This window comes from Enoplosus armatus, chromosome 14 (genome assembly GCF_043641665.1).
Source record: "Enoplosus armatus isolate fEnoArm2 chromosome 14, fEnoArm2.hap1, whole genome shotgun sequence".
NCBI classification, from domain to species: Eukaryota; Metazoa; Chordata; class Actinopteri; order Centrarchiformes; family Enoplosidae; genus Enoplosus; species Enoplosus armatus.
Window position 1 is genome coordinate 5,748,039 of NC_092193.1, and position 21,019 is coordinate 5,769,057.

Sequence of the window (21,019 nt, forward strand, 5' to 3'; positions counted from 1 at the left end):
CTACCTAACAGAAATCAGATAAGGGTGACGAAATTAAGGTGACCACAACGTTCAACATGTTTTCATCAAGTTTTAATAGTGTCAGCCAGCCAAACTCAGGATGGATCTTACTCATGTGACATCCATATGCAAAAACTTACAGTACAGCATTCTGTTTACCCCCTATCAGCCAACACATTAAGCAACACCATGCCCATACACAAAAATAATGCCTTTAATTAATTAGATTGCTGCTGATGATTACATACTGCAATATGCTTTCTGTAGCTGTACAATTTAGAGAAGATAGATCCAGATTGTGATTTGCGTGCACATTTTATGAGCAGCTTTGCATTTACATGCAGTTACATGTGATGTTAAACTGGGATTGAGTGTTAAAGCATGCATTCTTAACAGACTCTGCCTGCCACATATTTTCTACAAAAAATCTATTAACATCATATTAAATCACTCCCTTCTGTGATAAATAACCAAGTGCTGTATCTTGACCAACATACTATCAGTACAGGTACATTCAAATGCAAACCAGATATTTGCGTGATCATGCCAATTTGTTCGTCTACAGAACAGTGCAAAACACAAAATTCATTCCTGAGACTACTCAGTAATTAGTCCCTTCATAACCTTATACTTTTCATCACTTTGAGTGTCACATTTTGCTCTCCTTACCATTCATTGGACAATATTCTCTTACAACAGGAAAAATGTGTGATATATCTACAGCAAGATGTATTGTGATTCATCAATATCAGCAACACATGACACATGGACATACAGTATGTGCTCATTTGGTCAAGAAAAAAAAAAAGAAATATGGCATTCAGTGGAAGTTTTTAGCTGCACATAATTTAAATGCTCGGTTCTGAAAACAACCTGACACATGAATACTACAGTGCTAATAGAAATTTAAGAGCTCTTTATACATATTTGTACAACATGACAAACCTTTTTCCGACATGTTAATTCCCTCTGTCAGCTGTCAAAGGCTGTCATGTAGCAGTAAAGATGAGGTCCTTTGCTTGAATGCTTTTGAAATAAAAGTCAAGTGCAAAATAAAAGGCTTTTCATTTCTTAAATGTTTTCCGTTGTTTTCTGCAGAGTGCTTGATTAAACAGAGCGCGTCTCCACCTCGATCTTCTCCTCCGACTGCGACGGTTCTGCTTCCTGGTGGCTGATGTTTGGCCGAACCGTCACAAGTGGACCGCCGCCGTAGATTGAGTGGAGGAAGTTCCACGTCTCTTCAGAAATCTGCCCCGAGTCAGCTCCTGCAGGGTTAGTGCAAACACACACACTTAAATATCACTAATATCTGCATAGCTCAAGATACTACTACAGTCCACAGAGGTTCGGCAAGAGCTTTATTTATCTAACCTTATTTAATCAGTTTACATTTTTTCTACTTTACTTATTTTACGCTTCTTAATATACCTGAACAAAGATTCAAAACAACATCTTTCAACGGCATAAAAGTAGAGCAATACTAATTCAATGACAATAATAACAATAAAAGTTAGTACCTTGTCTGAGTGTTAAATGGCCATTCTTGTTTACTGTAATCTTGGAATTATCAATGGCTCCCGGCGGATCTTAAAGAGGAAGAAAGACAATTAGGTGTCATCATTATATACAGCAGTAATGTCTGTTTTTCAGAGATATATTCTCAATCCTAATTGTTTCAAAGAGCAACAATGTTAAAATGTCAAATGTTTTTGTCACACCATGAAAAGCAATTTCTGCTCCCCACTTGCTACAGAGAGAAAACAAATATTAGAGGAGCAGAAGTCAGAGAAAAAAAGACATTTGCAGCCGTGCCAGATGTAAGCTGTTATAAATAGATATGACAATACAAAGCAAGGGAAGCAAAAAAGAAATGAGAACGAGTGCAAGAAACTGAAATATATTTTGACACTTCATTTTGCTGTAGCAGGAGGGAAACTTGACTCGAGGGACTAAAGCAAACTCTTTGAAGATAAATCAAGAGAAGAAATGGGACTTCACAGTTACACACATGAGCAGCTTTTGGTAACAAGAGAATTGGGATGTCCCATATAAAACAATGTATTTGCCTATCCATATAAATGTATAGACCTATCATAGGCCATTTGTTTTTCGAGGAGAAATGTACATCAAAATCACAACAGCTTTTCCATCACCAGTGGGAAACATTGACATATCACTACCTTGTATAATATATGTATAAGTAACTCTATATATTCTTTTTATTTATTCTATTCTAATTTTAAATATTAATTTCTATACATGTTCAGTGAGTGTAGTGAGAAAGGGACTATATCTTTCATTTAATCGTGTTGTAAAATAAATAAATGCAGCATGAACTTTGAACTACAGCCTTTTAATCAGACATTTAAACAGGACTGGGGGTGGAAAGGCAAGACTTCTGTCCAATTACCATTGTCTTTTCCTTTGACAAAGCCCTCCCACTCACGAAACCACTGCATGCTGATGCAGTATATGACCACTGGAGACTCCTCCTCCTGGAACGCCTTGTTCAGCTACAGAGCAGAGGGAAGAGGGAGAGAGGAAATGGGGGAGGAGTGAGCAGTAGAGATAGGGGATGGGGAGGAGAAATGGGAGAGGAGAAGACGGGGGGGGGGGAGAAAAAAATTAAGTGAGGATGAAAGGATTGAGAGGAGAGGAGATGGAAAACCTAATCAATTCTCTCTGGTAGTTATTCCAATTAGAAGACAGTCTTAGCACCACACTGCACCAATTTCATCTTTCTTGGAAATGACACAATCCCTGTTCCCGTTGTTAGCTTACTGAAGCTCTTTCTTTCACACACACTCACACACTCTCTCACACACACACACACCCACACACACACACACACACACACACACACACACACACACACACACACACACACACACTCTCTATATCTCCTTCTGAGCAGCCATTGTGTGAGTGTTCAGACTGAGCAGACAATAACTGCTGCATCTGTCCCAAAGCATTAATGATAAGGCTTTCATCGGGCTCACACCTCTCATCTCCTGCCGGGCTGAAGAGCACCAACACATGCAGCCTATCAACTGGTTCAATAGACAGGAGAATAGGCCTATACACACCCATGAGTACTGGCTGCACAGAGGCTCACTGACACACAATGCATTATCACTCACACCAATTTTTACTGTATCTGGCTAAAGCTCTATCTTCCTTGCAGCTCATGTAGTCTTGCTGGTGAACATATGGTTGAAAAGGCTTACCCTGACAAACATGTCCAGCTCTGACTTGCGTCGTTTCTCCAGTTTTTCTATCTCAATCTGGCACGTGTGGCAAACATACAGGTGGTTGACAGCTGGTCCCCCTCCATACCTGCAGGGAGCAGTCCACATTAACATTAACAGATGAAATCAACTCTACAAAAGGAAATGATACTGTGAGTGCATTCAGTAACGGGAGATCTGAAAATGTATACAGTCTCACAGTTGGCCTGTCTACTGTATGTACCTGCTGTAAAGGTGATCCCACACGTTCTGTGGCAGCATGACTACCAGGTCATCGATGAATGTTGCTTTGTTGGGTGGCACACCTGATGAAACACATTGAAACATCCATCAGACATTAACAGTGTAACATTTTAAGGCTAATGGCTGTGCGTAGAGACATCACACATAATGTAGGTTTGTTAAGGATCATTGTTGGAAACATTGTGACTAGTATGTTGTATGTTGAATAGGCCAAGAAGCTTGCACAAATATGCACAAAAACGCTGAAGTCAGTATTAACCCCCCCCCCCCCCCAAGTTTGGTCCCAAAATAAATCTGAGGGGTATGTTTTCTTGTGAAACATTTTGGATGGTTTCACCTCTTCGAGTCTTTAAAAATTCTTCCAATGAAACAATCCAATAAGAAACAACCACTCACAGCCAAAATCTGTGACTGGGAATCAGAATCCCATTTTAAGGGTTCACAAGCCAAAAAGATTGGGAATCACTACGTTGGTGAGCGGTAAAATTAGCAAGGGTCAAATTGTCATCTTGACCTGGAATTGCCAAATGAGTATGAAATGAGGAATGGCATCCTCTCCCCAGACCTAACCTTTACAGTAATCCCACCTGAAACACTAATTTTACAATGTGATTTGTGTTTTGACCCTTTTTGTGTGTCAGGATAAGATAATGAACTGAATAATGAAAGGTGACGCTTGAAAGCTAAATAGATCTATAATGACAATTATCTGTAGCCATTCAGTGTAGTGGGATCTTTATATTCAAATCATTTAAAATGTATTCTCAAACATGCTTAGGAAGGAAAGTGAAAATAAACTGTGACACTTTCAGATTTACTTTGAAAATAAAACAACTGGTCCTGCAACACAATGTACTTAGTTCTTATGTACCTGACTAGCCAGTTATTATGTGCTGGTAGCTGCAAAGGAGGAGGAAACAAACTGTAGGTGCTTATTTCCAGAGTGAAGCACTTTCTCTGCTGCCATTATATTCTAACAGAATTATCATAAACGTTCATGTTTTTCCTACTTCATTTTCAAATCCATCATTTCCAGCTCTCTGAACAGAGTGCTGAAAAGAAAGGAGCTTGATTGGCACAAACCCCTTTCGAATCCTTCCCTCTTCTCTACTAAAATGAGAAAGAAGGATCATCTGCACAAAGGGAAGTAAAACCCCCTTTTGAAGTCTGCTATGTTGTGAAGGGAATACTCTGCAGTCTTTGTCAAATTCAAACATCCATGGCAAGGATGAAAGCAAAAGCTATGTTAGGAGAGGCTAGAGCAGAATTTTTTCCGCTAAATTCTTGTGCACAGGGGCAAGAAAAAAGGATTCCTGTTCAGGGACAGTTTGACCTCTGAGTGGTTGCAGCATGACGACGACGCTGTCATACGCACCTCCATGCGAACACAGGAAGTCGTCGTTAGAAATGGGCCCCGGCTCTGCAAAGGTCTTGAACTTGTTAAACCACTGGCGGGAGATGTAGAACTGCAGAAGGCTGGGCTCCATCATGTTGAATAAACCTGACACCCTCCTACGTTCTTTCAGTGCGTCCTCGTTGCTCTTTCTGTGACAGTAACAGACCACAGATTAATCCCGACTGCAACCGAGTAATCAAAAGTAGGATGTAAGTTATGAATATCAAAGCAGCACAGTGAATCTTAAAATGTTGCAGGGATGAATGGGTTCCTGTTTACAACTATTGAAGTCTTGTGTGTTGGCTTACTTATAGAAGAGCACATAAGCCTCAGCATTCTGGACACAGGATTCAGACACCTCGGTCACACTTTGGTCATCAAATTCATACCACAGATTGTTCACATCATTCCTGCAGTACGCTATGTAGTGGCCACCTGGGATCAGACAGGGGAAAGCATTAGAGCAGCATTCATAAACCTAACAAGTACATGTGATTTTATTTGTGCAGGCTAATGAATGCAGGACACTCCTCTTTGTGCCAACTGACGGCAGATGCCTCAGTCTGAGCAGAAAGAGGAGGGACTCTGCCCACTCACTGCTGGCGGTGCCGTGGTGACAGATGACTGACAGCAGGTCATAGTTGGAGGTCTGGGCGGAGCTGTCTTTAGCCAGAAAAGGCTGCAGGTCCAGGCCTTCGAGCGGGAAGGAGACGTGGGTGCTTATCTTGGTGGAGAACATCAGTTCGTGTCTGAAGCGCTTCAAGTGGATACAAAGGATCTGGAGCAGAGGAACGCACAAAGTTTTACTTTAGAAACACGCTGTGTGAAGACATTAGGGAAAAAGATGTTGTTTTTTTCATGATATGAAGTACTTGAGTTGTCTGCATACCTCTGGCAAACATTGCATTTTACAAAATTTGACTCCGTTTCGTAATCTAAGAAGAAAAGAAGAAGACAGGCAATCATTACAGTCCCAGACATTTAGTTTTTCTGTTTCTGTTCAAGTGAAACAAATTAGCAGTCCAGTATTCAGCAAAGTCACTCAGAATTAGGCACTCACTTCTTGCATTTTTCACAGCTGTACATGTTGTCTCCTAGAAAACAACAAACACAGTTACTGAGACATCAATCTTAATGTTTGTGCTGGTAGAACAAATTTACGCCCACTTGCTTACCCTTTAGTTCATCTCTGGCAAAGAAAGCTGCAAGGCAATCTTGTAGCGTAACGACTGGACCCCAGAACCAACTAAGAATAGAAAAAATAGAAGAAGGGTGGATTTTTAGAACAAAATTTTTAGAGCAAAGTATAGAGTTACTAATGCTCCATGTGAACAATGTAAATAACTACAGTGTGTATATTATTAACATACCTCTTGATGTATTCCATAACAAATGAAATCCAGCCCTGCGGTGCATAAGCTTCCCCACAGGAGCCGGCTTTAACCAGGGAAGTCTGGTGGGTGGATGAGTGGAGCTTGGCCAGGTCTTCCTTCCCTGGGATGGGCAACGAGATATCCTGGAAGTTCTCCAGAGTCACAGACACCTGACAGCAACAGGACACACAGACAGTAAGCTTCATCTTCATTTCAGTCCTTTTTTTAAACATGGTTTTATCAAGAAATGTCAATTTGTAGCAGATATTATTCTCATTACAGCACAAATATCACAATATGTGACATGACAGTGGATGTACAACTGCATCAACAGCGTACAGGAACATTAGAGCTAAGCACCAAAGTGGATCTTTCCATAACATTGCATTTTTAGGACCTTGAAATAACTTATGAAACAATGTCATGTTCTCTAGCGCTCCCGTTACTGTCTGTAGCACCCTCCCCGCAACACTGTTACCTCAATAAAGAACAAAAACAATTGTAGTCCACACTAACCCGATCACAGGTGAGGCACTGAACTGAGCTGACAATGGTCCCATCGAACACATCTGAGATGACACTGCGGTATTTCTTCTGACGCTTGTGCTTTGGTGGGGAGAATGTGGTCACTGCTGTGGGAAGAGAGAGAGAGAAATGTGAGAATAGTGCTTTACAGTATGGCAGCAAAGATAGACACAGTATGTAACTACCTCACCAAAACCAGATTTTTAAAGCTTTGAATGTAGATATGACTGCCTGTGATTACGCAGAAGTACCTTTCTTGTGTGCAGGGTTTAGGCTGGGCCAGCCTGAGGCTGCTTTGGGCGGGCTGCTGGACATTTTGGGAATGTGTCCCTCCATCAGGACTGGACTCTGTGGTCTTGTGGTGTTAGACATTTGGATGTCTGGAAAGGAATCTGGTTGAGAGCGGGCCAAATATTAGAGAGTTTCAATACCCTACATTTGATGCTGAATATGTAATCAAGTTTGTGGAAAAATAAATCATCTCTTCTCTTCTTCTCTATAATTACCTGATGTTCTGCCTTGAACCTTGATGGCCCCCTGGCTGCTGATAATTGGCATGGTTTCAGTGGTGGTGTCAACATCTTTGTCCATGTCCACTCCAGTGCTTCCACCCATAACACCATTAACTCCGGAGCGGTAAAAGTCATTAATCATGTTCTTCTCCTTCTGCCACTCCCTGTTGGCCTGGATCTCATCTTGCTCAGGAATCAGCATCTCAGCCTCGTTGGTGACGTCCATCAGCACGTTCCCGCCCTGTACCTCATTATCAGCACGCTCGCTGCTGCCGCAGGACTCGCATGACTGGAAGTCATTGTCTGACTGACTGCGGTTGTCCTCCTCAGGGCCGTCGTCCACGGTGATGCCGTTGGACTGGTCGTAGGGCTCTGGCAGCGGCTCCTTCAGCTCCTCGTGAAGTTGATCCATCAAGCAGCGCAGAAACTCCTGGGAGTCCTGGAGGTAGAGTGGGGATAATCACAAGACATGTTATTTGAGGCAGCAAATTAGTTCTAGCTGGGAAAATTTTGCAGTTTTTGCAGCTATTTTGGACACAGTTGTCTGTGAAAAAATAGTTAATTTCCTCTCCCTGAAAAGAACATTGAAATGTAACACAGCACTAATTCTTCCTAAATATAATCGAGCTTGACAGACACAGCAAAGCTTTCCCAAAGCTAATTTTTTTTCAAAATTACAAACAACAACCATTTCACCTCCTTGTTTATCCTAATTCTGCATCACACATCCGAAACCAAATGCTCATGAATGTGTAATCAAACTTAATGAACCTCAGACATCCAATCTCCCTCTCCAGCCAAATGAACCCTCCTCTCCCAGGACCTGGAATGTTAACTTCATTCATAGCAATGCTAATTCCAAGGCTGTGCAGCCCAGCATGGCGTGACAAATGAATATTCCTCAGCTAACTCTTCTGAACAAACACTGGCAAGCCAAGAGGAAACAGGCCCTATTATCATTTCACCATTCAGGCCTATAAATCCTTTATTTACAGATACAGGACAAAGACAAGACGTGCTCCAGTAAAAGTCGTTTGAAATCCTTTATATCTATAACACGTAAATCCTTTCTTTCTGGAATCCTGGAGTCAAATCAAGCGATTTACCTTAAGGTTTAGTGTGTCAGAAGAAGAAGAATCAGAGACTCTGAGTTAGTAATTGCAAGGCAGAGGATTCACTTTATCTGGCTGAGTTATTTGAGCTGGAGCTAATGTAATTCTGTAAAGGAATGAGCATTGAGGGACATGGAGTGGAAGAGAAAAAGGAGAGACTGTGTAAGATCTGGGACAACTTTATAGTCTGTGCGTTAGACCCATAATAATCCCAGCTCAGCACAAATTCAATCAAATTCAAGGAAAATCTCGAAAAGAGAAAAAGTTTAGCGACAGACATTTTTGTATGACATGCTAGGCGTATTACTGTATATCTGTCATTTATCATAAAAAAGCAGAGAAAAATAATGCATTATCCTCACACCATTGAACATTTTGAGACACCCACACATCACTACAAACATGATAATATTCCACCTACTGTATAATCAATTCAAACCTTAACCCACGTTTTGTATTCATATTTATTTGCAAAACACAGAGGTAAGAGCAAGTTCACAACAGCTGATTACTTTTCAACATATAAACGAAACAAGTCACAAAAATATTGTTGAATATGTCTCCAACTGAGTGTCTCCATGTTTTATTTACATAATGAATGTGCGCACATGTACTTTGCTGCATATTTATTTCACCATCTGCAATGACCCACCTGCTGAGAATATCCTCTAAACATGGGGTTTATGGCTTTGATCCCCTGGAACAAGTTGGTTGGGACCACGTAGGAGGGTCTGCAATGTGACAAAACACAGCCTGCTGAACAAGTATTGTAATACACAATATCACAATAACTTATTATAATCTTGTGTGGTGTAGAAATTAAGACAAGCTGCTACAGAAATGCGACTCAGGTTTGGCTGTGGATGTTGAGTTTAACAGCAAAGCTACAGAACTACTGTGTCGCTCTGGAGTCATATTCTAAACATGGGAAGATAATGAAAGTGACCACTGAATTATGAAATCCACTGTGGCTTGTGGGCAAGTTTATATGCTGTTTCAAGTCAAAGAGGAATGATCCAAACAACAACTAAAAAAGTGACAAACGCCTACCTGTTCTTGTGCCAAAGATCTGACACTAGTTTCTGGTAGCTTTTGCAGAGCGCAGGCTTCTTGTCCGTCCTCACCATGCCGCCACATTCAAGAAAGAACTGTGTCAAGGGCGGGCTGCAGTGGAAAGAGGGATAAATATATCATATGTGGGCACAAAGCAAGCTTTTACTGAATATCTGCCCCTTGACAGATTGATTACTATAACCAAAAAGCTTGCAATGCTGTGGCTAATTCGGAAAAACCCCCACATAATCCTCCATAAATCCAAGAAACAACGATAAAATTCAGAAGTACAAAATAATAGGAGAAGTTTCAGTTCAGCATTTCTACATGATGCTGTCTTCTGCCTGTGTTTTTGTTTCATTTTGTTTCATTAAAGTCATATTTCACTAATATCACAAATTCCCAGAGGTACTGTCTCATGCAAGAAAACTCTGCACGCAGCTGAAAGTTGAAGGACATCGGAAATAGCTGAAAAGAAAAACAGCTGAGGGGATTTCATTTGACGGATACAGAGTGGACAGGAATTTACAAGAAAGAGACAAACTACAGAATGAATAAGGCATGGAGTGTTCCCTTCCCTTGGCAGGAGAAAAGTCCTTCGAACTGAATAATGACCCGACAGTAACTGGAAGAAGCAGCGCTCACACAAACAGACATCAAAGGAAAGTTTCAGAAAAAGGTCCCTCCTTCCGCAGCTGCGTGACTCAGTTCCTCCTATTTTTGGAATGTGATTTAGATTGCAAATTTTGACCCACATCTTTTCCCATTTTGACTTCTATCCAGACTAGGCATCATCAGTTTAAATTAAATGTACCAGCCCATGGGTAGCTAGTATTAGAAAAGAGGAAGGGGTTTTCTGTGCTTCGCTGTTCCATGAAAAATAAAATAAAAAGTAAGAGGTACAAAGTAGGTAATAACGCGGCCTCAGGATCTGCAGCGGAACCCTAATTTAAGTGACCACACCAACAATCCAATCATAAAGAATGAATCAGAAGGATTGGAAATTAAATAAACAACAAAAACAAAACCAGCAGACTGGGAGAGAAACAGTAAAGGGAGACATAAAAAGACATGGTGGTAAAAGAAAAGTTGGGAGGAGGAGAAGAGACAGAAGAGGTTGGGAAAGAGTTGGTGTTCATTTGTAACACAAGACCCTACAGGGAACTACAAAAGGCCATTTCTTCCATCTCAAATGGTGCACTGCAGCAATTTTCACTCAGCCGTCACTCTCCCAAATGAGCATTGCCATAGTCGTTTTTTTCACAGTCAACAAGAACCAGGCAGTGAATAAAACAGCAAATGGCTACTGAAATGAAGTAGTGAGTGTGAAGGGCACTGTCAGGGAGGGAGGTGATGTAGGGTAGACAGGTAGATGTGGGGACAGAAGGCAGGTTAACAGAGGTCTCACCAGTTGGACAGGGCCTGGAGGGCAGCGTTCATGTAGCAGGTGTTGCCTATGTTCTTCAGTCCTGTCAGGCCTGAGGGAGACAGAACACACCGGGGAAATTAAAACAAGCCACTCATCAAAAGCCTGTACATTTTGATGGCAGCCAGAAAGCCTCTACATTGTTATAGAGATCCATTCCATTTCTAAGATTGACATTTCACACCAGGAGCAGAAAATGTGGCTACCTGGTGTATTTTAAATCAGCCACTGCCAATGGACTCAAATGTTATTTTTATGACTAAAGCAGAGATACGTAACCCGACCCCCACGACAATTAACATGAATGGATTTGTCACTCCTATTATTATTCTTTGTCTTACTTCTATTTGGGTATTATTGTGCTATCAGTTTTGGAGTACAGTTACCACAATGCTTTGAGGGATGAAAGTAATGTTTCCATGGATTCAATGAGTTATGAGCTGTTGGCACCATTAAAAGTATGCCAAATTAACTACTAGCAGTTCCTGTTTGCAATGTACCCATGGATGTATTACAATTATGAGTGGATTAATTTGATACTGAAGAAAACTTAAAAACAAGATGATTCTCAGGCAAGTTCTGCAGTTGTAAGAGCTTTTTTTCTACGATTTCAAAGAAGATTCATAACATTTATTCGCAGTGGACACTGGAGATAATGACAATCCTCAGAAAGTGAGTCAGTGACTCCGCATATTGTGGCTATCAGGTTAAAGAAGCTAAACTGCCACCATGAGCTCCAACTGTTGACCACGTTGATAAGCAGCCATTCACCTCACACAGGATCCTTGCCTCACGTCTCTCCCTCAGCGCCCCATCTGCAACTCTCCTTCAACTCTGGGGAGGTGCGCCTCACTGTTTGAAAACCTCTGATCTTATGTGACCAGTCTTACAAAGCTTATTTACTCCACCTCCTGATCATATGATCTGTATTTGTGACAAAAATAACGAAGGCAGTGACTGGTGCCAAAGCCTGAGCTGCACCACATGAGGTTTAACATAACATATGCTGTTTGGTGGAGCCTGTATGTGTCTCACAGCACTGACTGAAAACATTATTCACATTGGTGGCTCCAGTGGGACCGAAGCCCTCAACACTGAAGTGTTAGTGCTTGGCTCAACTTACTGAGCTACACAGGAGTGGCCTGTAGTCCTGCTTAGGGACTGTGTGGGGCTTTCTGTTGCCTGTAGTTTTGGCGGCGTCAGTCTTTGTCGGCGGCTGCATGTGACAAAACTGTTTCATATTCACAGCTGTGTGTAAATCGTTGGCTAGTTTGTTTTGTTTGTCTTTTGAATGATGTTTTGGATGTTGGCTATAGTTTTCATGGTGTGTTCAAGTTCAACTATTAACAGAAGACTTGAGGTAGAATGAGGCAACCCATCAGTTGGTGTTCGTCAGCCCCGGTACTTTGAAGTCTGGTGTGTCAGGGTCTTTAAAAACACTCGTCTGACCCATTTACTGCTCTTATTAATTCAAATCATAACCTGTGCTTTGAACTAAACTGAGCTCCTGTGTTTAAGATTTAACCTCAAATCATCCATGCAACGTTCATTTTTTAATTACATTTTTTTTATTAAGATTTAGCCAGCTCGCTGACTTCAAAAGTACATGATTTTAATTATTAAAACGCTAATCTGGGCAAGAAACATGTGTCAGCATGCAGCAGCACTGTAACTGTAGATTAGAACATTTTATCTGATATGAACAACTAGCATTGTGTTGACATCATATTTCTGTCAATATAATGAGTCAACAGCATTTTAATAACTTAAAAACTTCCTAAAACTAACTAATTATGTGTGTCTTTCATGTGGTTGTGAGCTGACCTCTGGCACGCAGGTCATCCTCCTCCTCTGTCTCCATGTCCAGGTCTTCACAGCCTCCATTAGGGGGCACTCTCAGAGAGGTTGGGCTCCCAGGGGCCCTGCTGTTATCCTGGAGAAACACACAAACAGACCTCACCGTAAAACTCTTATCTAGTAAATGAATAACCAAAAACAATTTGACTGTCACTCAAGATAGACTGGTGGAAACTGTTATCGTACAACTCTGCCAGTATGACAGGAGAGCACATAGTTAGGTAAGTAAGCGATTATGCAGTAAACATGCAATGTAAACCTGTCTATTCAGACAACATAGACTTGCAAAAAGAATGCATTAAATCTAAATTCAGGAATTTGAATTTCTTCACTTGACAATATTAAGACAATAAAACACGATGCTATAGGTGTGAGGGGGACCTGGCTCTCACCTGCCCAGCACTCTGTGGAGAGGGGAGGGGTTTGCTGTTGGGGTGGGGAGAGTGGGGACCTAGTTTACGCTCCAGGAAAACCTCCTTGCCGCAGGCGTAGCACCACACCCGAAGCGTGGTCAGGTTCACTGTGAGGTTGTGCCTCGTCTCCTGCACACAAAGTTGTTCAAGAAAAATAAATAGACGCATCAGACCGTACAAACAAGAAGACAATGTTATTTATCCAAGAACAGCTGATAAAGCACATGTGCGCTTTCTTATCAACGAGACGCTTCTTAATCACAATCTACCAATCAGCATCTCATTAGACAATCAACAGGTTGCTTTTGCTCTTATATAACGAATACAGGTGTGCCTGCTGGCGGCTAGGTCTGCCTGATCTACGGTGTACAAATAAACCTATATGATGAATTCTGGCAGCTGCTCACAGTCCAGCTGAACAAAATGTTTTCAGCCCAAATAAGGTAATATCAGATCCTATCTCTTTCTGTCCAATAAATAACAATCCGTTACTGTGGTCTAGTTTATATCACTGACAAAATGTCAGTGTTATGTCCTGACCAAAAGTAGTACAAATTACTCTGACTTTTTTTTAACTATTGCAGTTCTCATTTCAGGTGAAATTGCCATCTCCTATCATGTAAACAAGACATTAAGACTCTAGTCAACAAATATTTCATTGAATAATCTGCTGATTACTGTCAATTAATCCTTTCTTTCAATAAATATCCGAAAATTGTGAAAAATGCCCAACTCAATTTCCTATTTTACATTTTCAAATTGCACATTTTGTCCGACCACAAGACATTCAGTTCATCATAAGAAGGCACTTGTGCTTGAAAAGTGTCTTTACAATATTCAGTCTACCTAATCAATGTTTTTACTTCACTTCTTAATAACAAGTATATTCCTGAGAAGCTTGCATTCAACACTAGCACTCACTTAAACAACATCAACCTCCTCACCCTCCGAAATATGAAAACAAAGCCTTGAATACACTACTCACTACTGTGTCTAAAGTTGTATTTTTGAGATTTTGGACACAAGTTCTGAACAAATCAGGTTACAGGTTTAGGTGGGGTTGCAGCAGGGCAAACTTTTGCAGCTGTGGAAACATGGCCGAGTTCTGCTGACCCACTGATGCTCTGACAAACACCAGCAGCCTGGCAGGTCGACAGGAGACGGAACGTGAGCAGCCGCCGAGCAGCAGACCCTGCATTATTCATCAGGGCTGCATTAGCCTTCACACAGCGGGGCAGAGCAGAGCTGGCAGAGGGGGCACACCAGACTGAGCACAGCCATGAAACTCCCAAGCTTAAATAATTTATGAAGGAAAGTATACCAGTTAGGCCATTAATAACAAGCTGGATTTGTAGGGCTCAGAGGATGTTTTTACCAGCCCACATAATGTTTTGTATTACAATTAACAGTTTTGTAGCTTTCATAGTGATCATTTGTTATGTTGATTTACTTCTGGTCTGCTAAAATGTTCAACGCAACACCTTAAAAACAACATTGTATTCAAGCAAAGCAAATCCTCAGTGCTCCTTCCACACACACACTCACACACAGAATAATCCTTGAGAAATGATGCAAAACAGTCAGAGCGTGTCAGCAACTCATATTATGCTCACAAATACTATCCAAATATAAACACTGCAAAACATTTGTGATGTTGCAGCACCAGCTTAGATTCACCACCTGCTTCATCTGCAGATGAAGGTTGAGTCTGGTTTTGTCTGCAAAATAATGTCTGCTCTCTAGCCTTAAGCACACAAGACATCCCTGACCGAAATCAATAAGTAATAAGAAGCGCCAGCGGCCGCTATTCTTCCCGGGGATTCTGTATGGGGATTTGCACAAATACATGTAAAACCGCTCAAGAACTGATCAACACATCTGGTATTTTAAGGTATACTGGTAGACCAAAAGCAACTGTCAGGCTGTGGTAACTTTCCAATCCCTTATCAGCAATATGAGGAAGGACTTGCAAAGTTTACCATTGCTAGAATTGGCTTCAGAAGTCCTTGTTGGTACATAATGATGTTTGAAATACAATCTACATGTAAATACTAATTATGTGTCCCATTTGGTTACCAAAAGTACACGCAGAAGTGGAGCTAAAACTTCTGAAATTAGCTGATCCAGCTGCAACTTCCAACTCAACACTTTGAAACAGTCACTCATGTTTACATTCACATATTAATGCTCGATCTGATCCAACAACAGTCTTTCTCATTGCACAGTCAAGAGATTAAAATGTTTCCCTCCCCTCAGGGCCTCCAAAGCACTAATTAAGCATGGCCTTCTTTCTTACAAGTCTTAAAGATGGCTTCCACTCAACACAAAAGGCGGCTGGCGAGCTGCACAGACAGATGTACTGGATAAGCGGATGGATACAAAAGCCAGTGATGATATCATTTAAAATAAGTCAGCTAATATTACATTTCTTTACCAGCACACTCTCTATCCAAAATGGGTCTTTCATCTGGGTGGAGAGCTCTAAATTTTGAAGAGGTTTGCACTTGAACAGACCCTTTCTGGACAATGGTTTGAGCAGCTATGAGCAAGACACTAACAGGCAGAGCAAATTACATGTTTGCTTTCATATTCCTCTCCTTCTAACCCCACTTGGCCCTGACGTGCTGGAGGAAAAGCCTTAGTCAACACTGGGAACACCAGAGGCTGAGTAAAGCTTCAGAGCAGCCAGGAGGGGCAGATACTACCATGGAACTGACAGTACCACTGAATCTCCCCCACCTCCCTGAGGAATGGCAATTAATAATGGATGTGGCTGAATGTGGAGGTGTAGGCAGACAGAGCTGGTTTTGATGGTTTTTAACAATTTGTGCACTTCAAAAGCTAAAAGGTGCACGTGCTGGCTTTTAGATCGTGGAGAGAAAAATGTTAAAAATAAAGCTGTGTTGGAGCCAGTTTTATTCCGAGTCGTGGCTCCTGGGACTCTGAAGTGGTACTCCTGGTCCTGTCCTGCCATATGTGCCTCCTCTGCTTCTCTACTGACACATCCACTCCTCTTTTGGTTACATCTTTTTATTCAACATCACAGTCAAAACTTCCTCAGGGTATCAGTATAAGGTCTGAGGTCTCTCACCTGCGAGTGCACAGTGCTGTGGTCCGTGTGAGATTCTCCACAGCCCACATATGCACAGCCATTCTGAAGAGGAAAAACAAACAGAGGTTGCAACGTGTTTCAAGTATTTCAAACATGTCAAATCAACGTTTTTATTCCCTGGTGTCTTACCTCCAAACATGCCCACAAATTTGGTCCTCCAACTTTACAGTCTTGGCACTGGCCCTAGAAAAATATGACGACAGTCAGGTTAGAGTCACGTGTTTTAAAATGAAAATCAACAAGGCAGCGGCCAAGTTCAATAACAGACAGAAAGACTATTATACTATGTCAAAAATTAGGCTTTATATTCAGACTTGGTAAAATGATACAAAAGGTTCACCGAGTTTAAGACTTTTAAGACCTTTTTAACACCACAGAGAATGCAACTTAATACCTGTTTCACGATCACAGTCGACATAGTATGAAGTATGAAAGTACGATGAAAATAATTGATCAAATTAATGAGACCTGGACCCCAATAAGCGGCATAAAATAGATGGATGGATTAACCAATAAAAAAATTATTAATTAATTTAAGAATTAATTAAATTGAGCCGAAGACTGTCACTACTGCTTGCTACTGTAGCCTGCACCAGTGACTGTGTTAGCTACAGGTCTGATGGTGCTGACTGAAACTCCACATAAAGGAATTCAACAGCCTCCACAATAATCCCACTTTTAGTTTATAAGTGTGTAACATCTCCTGACAGCCAGCAAACAGATAAGAAAACATTTTACAACTAACATTACTGCCCACAGCAGGTAAGAGAAAATATTAAAGCCTTTGAAATTTTAATTTAAGACTTTTTAAAACCTTCTAAGAGAAAACTGATTTCAAAGCTTTTTAAGTCTTTCCAAGACCTGCAGATATCCTGTTATCAAAAGATTTAAATAAGAGTGGTAAGTTATGAATAGGGCAGTGGGCAGGGTCATGATGGAAGGTCACTCACATGGGATTTCTGAATGAGTTCCTCCTTGGTGATCTCCCCCACGCAGTCCAGGTGGGGGCAGTCACAGCTGGATGCCGGCGGCATCTCTCACCTTCAGGTCTGAGAGAGACAGAGAGAGATGGAGGACCTTCAGTACACAACTTGCATTTTAAGTCAGGTTACTACCGGAGTTCCTATTTATAAAACAATGCAGGACTTCTTGTTTTAGAAGAATGTTTATCGACTCCACATCTGCTACTTGATAGAGTAATAGGAGAAAAGAACAACACAGAGGACAAGTAAAACAGTCAGGCTACTGTAACCTGAATAACCACAACACAACATTTTTTCCATGCTTGCATGACTGACAAATTCCTCTCACTGTCAGACACTGATGCACCAAGCACATCACACCACAGCTGTCAACAACTCATGTGGAGCAAGCGGTGTCTGAATGCCGTCGTCATAAATGATTTTACTGCTGATGATGCAGAAAAAAGCAGAGACTATTAGATGTATGAACAAGTTAGAACAAATCTTCTGCAAACGCAGCCCAAATGCTAATCACCAAAGCTCAACCAGTGAATGTAAAAACATGTCTATCTTCATGTTAACTCCAGTGATTTTATTCCATTTCCCATGACAGCAAGGTATAAAAGGGTGGCCTGCTGGGAGACATGCTCTGCAAATGTGCACAAACGACGGTCATGCGGCCATGATACTGTATGCAAACACCTTATCCAAGTATCTGATCACTGTCTGCCATGCGTGCAGGTGCATCATCAACTGAACTTATGATTATAAACAATGTGTTGACAATCATCACTCAGTCAGTAGAGATGAGTGGCAGAAATGTTGAGGAATCAAAGGCAGAAAAAAACTAATGTCCTCATTAGCTCTGGCTGGTAGCTCATTTTATGCTTTTATATACAGAAAAAAGGTAAAGCAGAATTTTGCCCCTTTTGGTCCACAAATACCTGTCTTTGTTCAGAGGAAGCAATTAATATTCTGATAATACATGAAGTGTTATTAGCATACTAACAATGTGTGTCAATGATTTCTAGTGTAGTTTTTAATTTAGGATGATTATCCCATCAAAAATGACTTCAGACCTTTATGATGAATTCTTACTGTACTTCTATTTTTCAGTATGTATGAAAAGAGGAAGATCGCCAGCTACCAGACAAGATGTACAAGCCCTGCACAGTGGGATGACAGGAAACCACTGGAGGTTTTTTCTAATATCAGGCTTCTTGAGAAGGCCACAGCCCCATCTCCTCCACAAATGGAAACAAGGCTCATGCACTGCCTCAGATGGCCCTTAGGGGAGCAGGGGATTCGCTTGTCGGTGATAGAGGACATGGGTTACGTGGGGTCTGTCTATCAAGAGTCCTGTATTTGAAGAACTGTTGCATCATTAAACAAACAACTGTCTGAGTGTGAGCAGAAATCATGTCTCTTAAGAGACTAACAAGCACAGTTTGGTTAATGCTTTTAAGACATCCTCTGAGGGGAACAGTTACATCTGTCAAAATAAAGCACCTTTTAAAAATGCAGTGAATGAATAGGTTAAAATGTAAGGAAAGAAAACTGGAAGTAAGAAATGACAGCATTCACTCTGCTGCATAATGAAAATAGCATACCAGCAAATGTATTCCAGCAGTCACTGCAGCTGTTAATAGTTCACTCTTTATCTATACTATACTGTAATAACGCTCATTAAAAACAAGATTGATCATAGTGACAAAGCCTCTTTGTCTTTTTGAGCAACTTTCTCAGGCTTGAAAGGTCTCTTCAGACCTCAGACTTGTAATGTCAATATGTCTGTCACCCACACACACCACATCATTAAATGTGTGACCACTTTGCCTGTGGCAAGACTACAAAGCATGTGGATCTTGTTAGAGGTTGCACATTGACTTTCAGGCTTTCAAGGAGTGTTCATGTGTCAATGGCATGACGACAGCAGAGCCTAGGCCACAGCTCTCTACTGTGCTGCAAGTGATTCAGCACATTTAAGCCACACCAACATGGGAAAAAAGCACTTGCCCTGAGGGTCACAGCATACACCAACCGTCTTCAGACCTAAGATGCACAGCTTTGGCTTGCAAATAAACATATAAGACGGCCGACAAGAGCAAATGTATGAGGAAAAGCACACAAAACATCACACCACCTGATACTGTGTATGTTCATGATTGATCAAGTGATCATTTGGTTGATTCGGGGCAAGGCAATGATATTACTCTGCAGCGCAAAGATGTGGATGCACACACACCATGTATCCTAACAACAGGTCAAGTGGGAGATCAGCATGTTCGTGTTCAGTCTCACACAAGTCTGTTGCCTGTTTCCTCACCTCATCAATGCTCTCTGTGACTCTATTTCAAACTGGTTTACATAATTTAGAGTGAAGTGTAAATAAATCCAAAACAAACTGATAAGAGGTCAACTACAGTTATATTTGTGTTACAGGCTCCTATAGTTCCCCTGAACCTGACCTGAAGAGGTGAAATGAACAAACTCACTGTGCTTCAAATAGTAAACACTTACTATCACAGCTAATAGTTAATAACCAGGAAAATCGAATTAGCCGGGGGTTTCACTGTCAAGCCATCGGCTTTTACGCACGACTGGTGAAGGACAGAATATTCTAACTCTTTCACCATCACAAAGAAGCCTCACCCTATCACTGTCTTCACAACCATCATAATTACTATCCAGGAGGTTTAATTCTGCACAAAGAAGGAGGTACAGTCAGGGTGGGGCGTTGACACAAACCAGGCAGTGCACATGAGACCGAGGCTGCCAGATTCTGTGTTATCCTATTTAACCATAACACTAATAATAATAATACTACTACGTTAACATTGCAAGGCACAACATTAGTAAACTCAAGTACCCTAACAGCACAGTTTAGCAAGTAGATCATCCAGGGTAGCATTAGCCATCATGTTGAAAACGTAACGTTACCTTGCAATATACTGCCCGCTACGACAGAACGATGTTTTTAGCAAACTAGCAACCAACTTATTTCGGTCAGGTTTTCAGCTAATTAGCCAATTTAATCTGTGGTAGACAGCGTACGTTACAGATAAGTGTGGCTTTGGCCTTGTCCACTGCTCAGATTGAGCTGTCAAACCCAGGCGAGGCGTTGACAGCGTCACAGGCTGACTAGCAACCTTTAGCTGTTAGCATTAGCCTCTTGGTCATCAAATCGATCTATTGCTTTCAAAGCTATCCACAACACTTGTACTAGCGTAAAAAGCAAGCAGTGTGTAGATTTGGCCACATAAGATAACGCTGGAGTTAGACGGTTTGCTATTGATAACCATCTCTCTGGTCACATGCTAGCTAATGGTAGCCAGCTAACGCTCCTGTATTACATGATCATCACCGACGATCCCACAGTGACTACACCAGAGTCAGCAGCAGCTAGCTAGCATCCAAAAAATAATGTTAGCCTCGACCCTTACCTGCACGAAAAAAAGAGAAGACGTTTCTCTGGTAGATCCAATTGTTTTGATGTGTAAGACACAGATTCAGGCTGTATTTACAGACATATTTCAAAGGACGATTCTTCACATAAACGATAACCGTTCCTGTCTCTCGGCGTGGTTGCTAACGTTACAGCTGTCTCCGCCCCTTTCCGGTTAAAAAAAAATATAAACCCTCCCCGTCCTACTGTAAAGTACATTTGATTTTTTACGTTTATGCCCACTTTAAAATAATTATATTTATATAGTATCACAATGAGCCCAATATTAGCAACCATTAATTAGCTTGTGTTACACATTGTTGTTACTGACAGCAATGAAAT

The 21,019-nt window shown here is 41.2% G+C and overlaps 1 protein-coding gene across 1 annotated transcript; it reads right to left on the reverse strand.

Moving 5' to 3' along the window:
- Nucleotides 1-57: 57 nt before the first annotated feature.
- Nucleotides 58-20,812, reverse strand: usp33 (ubiquitin specific peptidase 33). Its single transcript, XM_070918235.1, has 24 exons — nucleotides 20,676-20,812; nucleotides 17,221-17,319; nucleotides 16,400-16,453; nucleotides 16,250-16,312; nucleotides 13,138-13,287; nucleotides 12,713-12,821; nucleotides 10,871-10,940; nucleotides 9,460-9,573; nucleotides 9,062-9,140; nucleotides 7,292-7,736; nucleotides 7,037-7,177; nucleotides 6,777-6,892; nucleotides 6,258-6,430; nucleotides 6,063-6,133; nucleotides 5,948-5,981; nucleotides 5,777-5,822; nucleotides 5,485-5,665; nucleotides 5,196-5,322; nucleotides 4,867-5,036; nucleotides 3,472-3,553; nucleotides 3,228-3,336; nucleotides 2,411-2,513; nucleotides 1,518-1,586; nucleotides 58-1,265 (listed from the first exon to the last, which is right to left on the reverse strand). The coding sequence occupies exons 2-24, from the start codon at nucleotides 17,302-17,304 to the stop codon at nucleotides 1,108-1,110; spliced, it is 2,748 nt and encodes a 915-aa protein (XP_070774336.1). The 5' UTR covers nucleotides 17,305-17,319; nucleotides 20,676-20,812; the 3' UTR covers nucleotides 58-1,107.
- Nucleotides 20,813-21,019: the final 207 nt, after the last annotated feature.

Coding starts and splice junctions, on each gene's coding strand:
- usp33 (XM_070918235.1), bottom strand. CDS start 17,304: ATGCCGCCGGCATCCAGCTGTGACTGCCCCCACCTGGACTGCGTGGGG. Junction 13,288..16,249: donor ACAGCACTGTGCACTCGCAG/GTGAGAGACCTC, acceptor CTTTGTGTGCAG/GAGACGAGGCACAACCTCAC. Junction 9,574..10,870: donor CTCCAGGCCCTGTCCAACTG/GTGAGACCTCTG, acceptor TTTCCACTGCAG/CCCGCCCTTGACACAGTTCT.